This window comes from Pseudonaja textilis, chromosome 8 (assembly GCF_049901715.1).
Source record: "Pseudonaja textilis isolate UNSWEBS1 chromosome 8, rPseTex1.2, whole genome shotgun sequence".
Lineage (NCBI taxonomy): Eukaryota > Metazoa > Chordata > Lepidosauria > Squamata > Elapidae > Pseudonaja > Pseudonaja textilis.
Window position 1 is genome coordinate 23,769,177 of NC_141997.1, and position 10,682 is coordinate 23,779,858.

Below are 10,682 nucleotides of genomic sequence, written 5' to 3' on the forward strand. Positions count from 1 at the left end.
ACAGAGAACCGGTTCTGTCTCCGCTGATCTTCAGCACTACCGGTATGCCTGAACCAGGCCAGAACCCATAGAATACCACCACTGCAGCAGTCTCTCCCATTATTAAGAAAGCTGAGGCATTCAAGCTTTTGTATGTTCCACATGCACTGGTTAATATAAAAGATATTTTAAACCTTTAGGTTTAAGATTTTCATGAATTATCATTGATCTGGTTTGTAAAATGTCCTGTGAACAGAGGCATTTGAAGTTAGAGATGAAAAAAGAATAGTTTATAGCTTATTAGGACAATGGGTCTGTGTTCTAAAGTCAAAAGTGAGGCACATGGATAGGAACTTTTTCATGCCTCCTCATCTTCAGCTGAAATATCAAAATCTACATGGCAAAGTGGAACTGGGCAGGTCAAAATAATGGTAAAATATTCTAAGAAACCATCCCTCTAAAGGACAGGGATGAAAGATAGAGTTACTATACCATCATTCTTTCAAAGACTTCGTAGCAAGAGTATGTTTCCAGTATTCATTAAGGACCATGAAGCTTGAAAAGAATTGTAGAATTACTTGCGCTGTAACATTGTTTTTCTCCGCCTCCCCACAACTGATTGTATGTATGAGTGATGGGCATGAGAGATTTGCACTTTCAAAATTTAAATTCCTCTGGAATGGATTCTAATGATATCCAAGCAAAAACTTGAATCAACACCGGTTAATACCACACATCATCAGTTTTGTAATATCTGTTGAAATTTGAACATAGAAAGTTTGATAGTTTGCTGAATCCCAGGTTGAAGGTGTTTGAATATAACATGCCTTACTGTTATACACACCAATTATAATTGCTGAACTCCTTATATTTATTGAGGACTTTATTTTACAGGGTATTTGAATAGTTTTCTGGAAGCTTGCAGTAATGAACTCTTTTTCCGGACTTGTTCAGTGCTGCTTCGCAGTTCTAATCTTGATATTCAGCTCCTGGAAAAACTTAGCATTCTGCTTCAAAAACTTTCAAAAATCAAGTAAGCTTTCCAATCTCGAAATATTTTTCTCAGGATGGATATTATGTGTTTTGTTGGAATCAGAGCAACCCAGGATTTCCATAGCTTGGGAGATTTGTGGGAAAAGAAATAGAAAAAATGTGGATGCAATAGCGGAACTAGACAAGAAGTCAATCAAATAAAATAGAGCAGACCCAATCACAAACCACTTAGGAAAGACATAGATTGGTAGTACTGAGGGGGGATTGGTGGATAAAGATCAGTAAAGTAATCTTAAGTATACCTTAGTAGTAAAATATAGAAATAATGCCTTTTGAAGACTTTTCTAACTCTTGTGCCTATTCTTTTTCCACTCCCTTTTTTGCAATAATGAATATCAATGCCACATCTTGCAGATATCCTTGTGTTGTTAACTGCAAGTCATTTTAGTTAAAAGAAATATCCTGTGTCCAGCCTATAAAGTTTATTTTAGAGAATGTAAAAAACAAAAATCCAAAGTTGCTGGGAGTGTATATAACTTTAATAAATTATTAAAAATAACCACATAAAGTATGTATGAATAACAGCATATACTGTCTATTTCAGTTTGGAAAGTTAAAATTTCAGAATCAAACGTGAATTGAACTTCTGAAGTGACTTTTTTAATTCCACACTTTTCAAAATATATTGCAGGAGTAATAAGAAGATGTTTGAGCTGTTTACTCTCCATTTGATGATTCAAGAACTGAGGACAACACATCCAGATCACACATTTTTGTGCATTAACCTGAACTCAATTCTCTTTAATTTGGGTTTAATAAAAAACAATCCAATTGAAAGTAGCGAAAATGCAAGTGATTAGCTGCATTTTATGACATGTTGTTTCCAGTGGCTCGTTTATATTACATGAATTAACAAAGTGTGGAATGGGAATTGCCACAATAGGCATCTCGGTTGTACCAGTCTTCAGAATACATCAGTTAGAATTGCTTTAATTGGAATTGTCTCTTTTATCTGGATTGCTTACCTGTACTTCACTTGTTTTAGACTGGTCTTCAGCCCAAAAGGCAGCACCCAACAATACAGTGTTCTTGCAATGAGATCAATGCCTAGCTGAATAGTACCATATTGGATATCGTATAGTACCTTTTTTTGCATAAGTGACCTTGCATTGACTAGAACAGGGCAAGCAATCTGTTTGTGGGCAGAAATCACACTTTGATTTTTCTTCCCTTCCACAATGTTTGAAGCATGACAACAACAGGGCCATATTTCAGCCCAATTTCTTGGTTCATTTGGGAAACAGCTAAGAGATAAAATATGTGCGTTGCAGAGTTTCCCAGAAGTTTAATGCATCCAATTTTATTTAGAAACCATGAAAAAAAATCATGGCACAAAGTTTTGAAAGTTAACTGGAGCTAAAGGAATGGAGTTGAATGTCTGATGACCTGCAGTTGATCACTAGTACAGTACAGAAAGAATAGTAATATTCTTTTATGTGGGCAGCTGGACTTTCTTTAGAGATGCTCATTTTGTTTCTCATAACGCTTGACCCCAAGCGTTTCAGTGATAATTGACAGAATCAGATTTTCCAGCACTTTTATTCCAGCAATACAATGAGAAGATATTGGGTAACCACTGAGGTCAGTGGTATGTCCTTTCATAAAATACATATTTAGCTGTTTTGTGGAGGCTATTAGTAGCTGAAAAGATTGGTGTTGGCCTATGAAAAGAAAGCATTGATTCTTACCTGAGTTTCCAAGAGCTCTTTTGTCGGTGTTAGAAATGCCCCAGTCCTGAATGTGGAGTGCCTGAAGACTGTTGCTATGTGAGACATCCTTAGAAGAAGGCTTTTCTTCGGACCATTTCAAGTTACACAATAATAGAAATGTGCAACTTTTGAAAATTATTTTAAATACATCCTTCAAAGCTCAAGTATTTAAGGTATATCTTTAAAGAATCTGAAAATATGCAGCTGCTTTAAGGAGGCAGATTAAAAGACACAGCTGCTTTAAAGATATTCTGTGCCTTTGCTATAATGCATTCCAAAGAACCTCTTCTGACTCATTATTGAACAGAACGCTTAATTTTTTTAATGATTTCTTTGTTAGAAAAAGCCCAGTTATTGAACTCAATCTTGACAAACACTAATTTGTTTTTTTCTGATATTTTCTATACAGTAGGCTGGGTCTTATAAGGGTTACAAAAAGATTTATTTTATCCTTTATGTATGTTCATTTGTTTATTGTCATGTTACAGTGACCACTCAAAAATGTCCCTATGTATCATTTTAATGTAATAAAATAACAATTTAAAATCATTTATATTGGGGGGAAAATATATTCTTTGAACTACTTGACTTTTTTTGATTGTTGCCTTTTCATTGATAATTTTATAGATTGGATTGAATGAATTTAGATTGTTCTTTCCAAGAATAGGAAGGGCTTCTTCCATTCATGGAAATTCCTGAGGATCCTGAAGCTGCTAGATAAAAGAGGGACCTTGACTGAACCCTCATTCTGTCCATATCCTTTTATCACATCTCATTTGGTTCCATAGAAACAACCTAATCCACATAGCAGTTTTTTCAGGAGGCTGCAAGGAAATGATGGAGTCAGCAAAATGACAGAAGATGTTGAGCAAAGTCTTCGCGCAAGCTGCCACAGCTTCAGTATATTTCTTTGGGATGTTTTGCACACCCCTAATAGTTTTTCATTGGGGTTGGTTTCAGCTTGTAATGAAAGGAAAGAAAATAGCACCTTAGTTTCTAAAAGCAACTATAAGGCAGGGGTCCCCAACCACCGGTCCCTGGATCATTTTTTACCAGGCCGCAAAGCTTGGGCGCTGTGAGGGGGAGAGAGGGAGAAAAGAGCGCTACGGTATGCCCAGCGCTTGTCTCCCTTTTCCTCTCCTCCTTCTCCCCCGTCAACCATGCACGCACGCACGCAGATAAAGCTGTTGCTGCTGCTGCTGCACCATGACCCAGAGGAACAGATTGAGCACAAGCACTGAAGGAGCGCCACGGCGTCCGTCGCCAAAGTGCAAGGAAGCAGCGGCAGCTGCTGCGCCTGTGACTTTCCCGGGGAAGGTCATTCCCTGACCAGTCGCGCTTCCTGGCCCACACTTGCACCCCTTGCCCCCCCGCCACCCACTTCCTCGCAGGCGGAGGCGGGAAGCTGCAAGGAATTCGGGCATGCTTTGTAGCCGGCTTTGCCAAGTCTTTTTTTTTTTTTTTGCCCAAGGCTGGAAAGAAGAAGGAAGGTGAGAGAGACTGAGAAGGGAGAGAGAAGCCCGGCTAAAGCAGCTCTGCGCTGCTTTAGGGACTAGTAGTAGAAGGTGGCGATTGGCAGCACTTGCCACCAGGCGATGCTTCCGGGTTTCGGTTGGAAAGTGGCGTTTGGGTGCTCGCGCCTTAGTTTCGTCGAAGGGGGGGGGGCGGCTTCGAACGAAGAGCCGTCCCGATGGCGGTGGAGTCTCGCGTTACTCAGGTACCGGTCCGTGGAAGAATAAATAATCGTGAAACTGGTCCCTGGTTCAAAAAAGGTTGGGGGCCACTGCTATAAGGAGAGGGGATTGGTGTCAGGAATGGATGAAAAAAATCTCTTGATTAGTGCAAAGCGCTTAGTAAATTCCATTAAAAATAGGTGGTAGGTATGTAAAAACTTGATTACATGTTTCTCCTATTCATCCTTGTGCAGGGAGTCAGCTGGTTTCTTCACACAGTGCCAACCCTCACCAGGAAACTCATTTGAGAAAGTCATCCATCCTTTCATTCTCAGTTGGAAGCAGGCTTCAGCAAAAGGAATAGATCCATCATCACTGATGCAAGACCAGATTTTAGAATCTTAAGCCAGCTCCAATAGAATTTTCGAACCTGTGATGTGACTGTATCTGAAAACAGTAACTTGCATAAGATCACGGCATGGAAAACAAAGGACTGTCTTAGTGATTTTCATTACACATGTTTCGTACATGTGCCTGGAGCTATGTTCTTCAATAGCTCTTTGGGGGTTTATGGCCTTTATTTAGTATGCCACCCATCACTCTGTCAAGTGACTCTGGGTGGCTTACACTAGCCTAAATAGCAATAAAACAATTATAGGATTTAAACAAAACATCAGATATTAAAAGCTGAAACAATATTAAAACAGAAAAACCAAGACATAGATGGGGTGGAGGTGAGATCTTGTATTAAACTAGATTATAATTATAATTGTAAGTTAATTGTGTCACTCAGCCTCTGAAGCAAACATGCCCAGGCATGATTTCTGTATTGCAAACATGCAGCTTGGGAGACTGAGGAACAGAACATGGAATATATTTCTGATCAAATGCTCAGCTACCTTTCACATCTCTTACGTATACCCTTCTTTGTTTTGCTTCTGGCCTGTATTTGTTTCTGCTGCTTTGCTGCCTCTGTGTAATTATATCAGCCTCCCTGTGGTTTTGTGGTTTTTTTTTTAACATACAAGATCCAGGCATTGGAGGCAGGGGGAGGCAAAGAAGAGGAACTTTGTGGGGCAAACCAAAGGCTGCATAAACTGAATACATCTCACTGGCCCAAACCCATCAATGTTGGGCTTAGTGTTCTCTGAGTCTATGGTGGCCCTTTTGTTCCATTCCAGTTGACTGCCTCTTTCCAGGGACAGCACCCTAACAGAATGAGTCGAGGGTCACTAAAATGCTGTGAAATGAATTGACACCTGCAGGATGGAAGACAGTACTTAGCATTTTCCCTGAATGCTGCTTTTCAGTCTGACAGATGGGAAGTCTACTCCCTGGTCCTCTGCCTCCCTCTCCCTACAAACATGGAATAACTGTGCACTGGTAAATTGCTTTGTCCCCTCAATGACCAACCAGATGTCTTAAAGATGTTAAAACTCCTGGATTTTACAGCAGGAGTGTTAGGCTTAAGGAGGCACAGGTAGATATGGCATGGATTCTCATGTACTCTGAATCACCTTTACCTCTTTAAATACAATATGGCGGGGAGTGAGGGGGAAGGATGAACTTGAACTAAGTGGGGCTTTTTTACACAGCAGGCATAGTAATGAAGTTCTGTCATGTTTTCTCTTCATTAATTCCATGTTTCTAAAAATAATCCCAAATAAAAATAATTGTCTTCTTTGGGAGCTTGCTTTATTAAATCTATGTTTTCTACTTTTGCTTGTTACTTTGGTTCTGTGAATACTGTACATAAATACAGTACAGAAATAGAAAGACTTCAATTTTAAAAAGAAAGGTGTCGTGTATTCCCATTCCATTATCTAGAAGGTATTCAAATATTTTAATTCATTTTTTTTCATGGTAAATTGCCATCTGGTTCAAAAGGACTATAATGGCAACACTGGGAGATTATGAGTCAGGACTGGTGGAGTGTTTGGAACAAATTTCTGTATAGCCACCTGCTGTTGCCTGCTGAATAGAAATTTGTTGGATTTCTATATCAAGAAAAATACATATTGGGCTGCTGCAGTTATGTTATGCCTTTAACCGCTGTTCGCCATCAGTAATCACAATGTTGAGATGGGTGGCCATACAAATCCCTCCCTCATCTATTTGTGTCTGTCTGTCTGTCCGTCTATCTAGCTTTGCTGGCTGAGGAATTCTGGGAGTTTTAAGTCCACAAGTCTTAAAGTTGCCAAGGTTGGAGACCCCTGATCTATATCATCTATTTAGAACAGGGGTTTTCAAACTTGACAGCTTTAAGACTTGTGGACTTCAACTCCCAGAATCCTTCCTCCAATCATGTTAGCTCCTAAATTCTGGGAGTTGAAGTCCACAAGTCTTAAACTTGCCAAGTTTGAAGACCCTTGATTTAGAACATTAGAATTTCAAAATCTATCAATTGTGGCTTAGTAGTTGTTTTCATTTCACTTGAAACAAAACCAACTCTAGATTAAAGTGGACGTTTATGTTCACCAGCTAATATTTTCTCCAAATATTGGGCTTTGTTTTGTCGTTATCAATATTTACAAGCATATATTCCTGAGAAAGACACATTCGTTTCTACAATCTTCATGTAAAAGGAAGAGCTGCAACACATCATAAAAAGGTGTTAAAATTGTGTGTGTGTATGTTTCATTTACTTTTATTTTAGAATGGTCACACTGGTTGCCCAGATGCCACAGTGTTCGCTTTGTTGGCTTTTGTGACAGAGGCAGGCGTCTGTCCTATCTCATCAAACAGGACTCTTTTTCTCTTTTTAAAATATAGTCTGCTGCTCTTTAAGCTTCCTTCAAAAGGCATGACTGATCTTTCTTTTTTCTTTTGAACTGGAAGAAACTTCAAAGAATCTTGCTAATCAACTGTCCTCTGTCTGCCAGAAGCCTTATTTTAGTAGATAATATTTCTGGAGCTAAGGGGCATAATAAAGGAAACTATGGGTGCTCTCATAAAATACGTGTCACGATGATGACGGGGGCTTACCTATACATAGAACATGACCTCTATGATGTATATTCATTTGGAAACACCCACTGAGACCTGAGGGCAAACTGAGATTCTACCCCAAGTTGACTTTTATCTTGAGTAGTAGGTGGACTAGGCACATTTTCCAACAAAGTATATGGTACCTGCAGCCTATATATGTAAATATGCTTCTATAGGCTGGGGCTTTGATTGGTAGCGTGTCACGTTTCCATTTATTTCTTCTTAATTAAAAACAATCTTAAAATAGCCAGCTGATAAGTGAATTGAATCCAGATGCAAGTATCCTTAAAAGAAAACCCAGTGAAATCAAAGACATCATAATTAACTTCCCCTATTTATTTAAATATTTATTTATTAAGCAAGTACAAATGACTCCCCAACTCATGCATGGTGCCTCTGGACAACTTACAATATTAACGTTTCACAATACAGCTTTTTGTGACAGGTTTTTTTTTCACATCTCTGGTACTAAACCATAAAAACACATACTTGATGAACTCCCAAGACTGGTTCCTACACTGCATAAGAAATACAATGAGAACCAGGGTTCTCAACACAAGGTTGCCAGTTGTGTAAACATTCATGAAACCAAAGGTGGTATTCAGCAGGTTCTACCAGTTCTGGAGAACCAGTAGTAGTTTTGAGTAGTTTGGAGAACCGGCAAATATCATCTCTGACTGGCCCCGCCCCCATCTATTCTCTGCTTCCCGAGTCCCAGCTGATTGGCTGGGTCTTCTTTGGTTGCCCTGCACAGGAGAACAGAGCTGGAAAGCAGGTTAGTGGGGTGTGGAGGGAATGGGGATTTTGCAGTAATTTTCACTCAGGAGTGAGGTGGGAATGGAGATTTTGCAGTATCCTTCCCCTGCCATGCCTACCAAGCCAAGCCCACAGAACCGGTAGTAAAAAAATTTGAATCCCACCATTGAAAAGAGCCCATAAACTCACCTCTCTCCACCCAGTGGCAGCAACCACACAATCACACCAGCTACTTGATCTGTTCAATATCCACATTTATTTAGCCTGGTTTGACCCACTGACTAAATATGATATGATCTGGATTTACCCTAGGTGCTTGACAGGATGACTGTTCCATTTTAGAGATGATAAATGGGAGATACGCTAACCTTTTATTCGAATTAATTTTTTAAATTTTATTTTAAATTAATTCTACAAAATGTTACTGTGCATAGCCGAGAAAACCAACAAATAGATCATAGAACAAACCAACTCAAAGTTCTCACACGAGACACAAAAGATCAGATTCAATTTTTCCTACTTGAGTCACACTATGCAAAGACTCAGGTCCCTGGTAAAGGTTCTAATATTGGGAAAGGGGGAAGAAAAGGGAGAAAGAGAATGACTAGCAACAAGGTAGATGGGAGTCACTCGCTTACTCAGCAGAGGCCGCCAACCTTTCCAGCTTTTCAGACTGGCAGGGAGGGCACTCGTGCACGGAACTTCATTTACACAAGCAGCAGGTGCCAATGCCCACCGCTTGCACAAATGGAGCTTCGCATACAAGTGCAAGTGCCTGTCATGCGCACAAATGGACCTGCCTGCACAAGCGCATGAACACAAGTCAAGTTAGGGACCCCCGACTTACAGTAGCTGTGAGTGCACCAATGGAAGATCTGAAAGACCAGGTTAAGCATAGATGTTAGGGGAAAAAACAATCTATATCAGGGGTGTCAAACTCAAGGCCTGCGGGCCGGATTTGGACAATGCAGTGCTTAGATCTGGCCCACAGGGTGCCCTGGAAACAGCGAAGAACCAGCCTATTATGCCTCTGCCAGCAATAAACGGAGCTCCATTTTTGCGGGCAGAGGGTTGCAGAAGACTGTCGCAGCTGAAAACGGAGCTCGCGGGGGTTGTGTGTGGCCTTCCCGAGCTCTGTTTTTGTTGGCAGAGCAGAGGGGGTGGGGTATTCAACAGGTTCTGACCAGTTCTGGAGAACCAGTAGCAGAAATTTTGAGTAGTTCGGAGAACTGGCAAATACAAGCTCTGACTGGCCCTGCCCCCAACTCTTCTCTGCCTCCCGAGTCCCAGCTGATTGGCTGGGTCTTCTTTGGTTCCCTGTACAGGAGAACAGAGCTGGAAAGCAGGTTAGTGGGATGGGGAGGGAATGTGGATTTTGCAGTAACCTTCTTCTGCCAAGCCCAACAAGCCACACCCAACAAACCACACCCACCAAGCCACGCCCACAGAACCGGTAGTAAAAAAATTTGAATTCCACCACTGTAGCAAAGGGTTGCGGGAGGCCATTGTAACTGAAAATGGAGTTAGGGAGCCTGTTTTTCCTGGCAGAATGCTCTGGCCTCCACAGGGCCCCCCAACACAAGTGACATTGCGCATTCTGGCCCCCCAAGGTCAAACACAATCCTGAAATGGCCCTCAATGAAATCGAGTTTGACACCCATGATCTATATGGTCTGCAAGGGTCAAAAATGACTTGACACATAACTGATCCATCATTGTTTTAAAGCTGAAATTCTAAAGCAAGTGTAGCTTCTAATGACTGGATGTTGGCATTCCACACTGCTATATATTTTCAGCCAAGTTTTTCAACTTATCCTAACAAGAAGAACTTTATCATACAAATTATTACTCTGCAATTTATGCTATCTGCCACCTTAAAAGTAACTTATTTCTGCTATTGATGCCATTTTACATGATTTATTATATTGCAATATTTTCATCTTGTCTAATTGATTCTGCAGCTCAACATGATCTACAAGATTAAAATGCATAATATAATGTAAAATGAAAGCATATAAAAGATTTGTATTAAAATATATTCATATCTTTTTCTTTTTATCAAAATTTCACTAATACAGCAGACTTTTTTAAAAAAAACTTGGGTCAAATTGATCATCAGGAGATCAAACTAATTTTATTCACGACCACAATTCATTCTGAAATTTGCCTTTCAATCGTGATTTAATTGTGTCATTTCACAATGATGTATCGATTTATGTGTTTAGAATATCACTTTTGTTGGTGGTTAAGGCACAAGGCTGGGAAACATGAGACCATGTTTCTGCTTAAGGCACCTTGGGTCAGTCATACTCTCAGCCCTACGAAGCTGGTAACAGTAAACTAATTTAGTTAGGAGAAATCTTGTCAAGAAAACTTCAGGGACTTGTTGAAGCGGTAGCCACAAGTGAAGAGCTGATTTGAAGGCCCAACGAAAGATAAAATAAAAATTATGGATTTAACATTCTTCCAGACCAATGGTTCTCAAAGTGTGGTCTGGCAACCTTTCAGGGAGTCTGTAAGTCAA

At 40.1% G+C, this 10,682-nt stretch overlaps 1 protein-coding gene across 2 annotated transcripts in view; it reads left to right on the plus strand.

Annotated features, from left to right (window-relative positions):
* Nucleotides 1–3,290, plus strand: part of CCDC138 (coiled-coil domain containing 138) — a 29,084-nt gene extending 25,794 nt beyond the window's left edge. For both annotated transcript variants that reach the window (XM_087938532.1, XM_087938533.1), the window contains exons 14-15: nucleotides 874–1,012; nucleotides 1,664–3,290. In XM_087938532.1, coding sequence (XP_087794658.1) covers nucleotides 874–1,012; nucleotides 1,664–1,832 — 308 coding nt within the window. In that variant the 3' untranslated portion in view covers nucleotides 1,833–3,290. The remainder of the gene's footprint in view (nucleotides 1–873; nucleotides 1,013–1,663) is intronic.
* The last annotated feature ends 7,392 nt before the right edge of the window (nucleotides 3,291–10,682 follow it).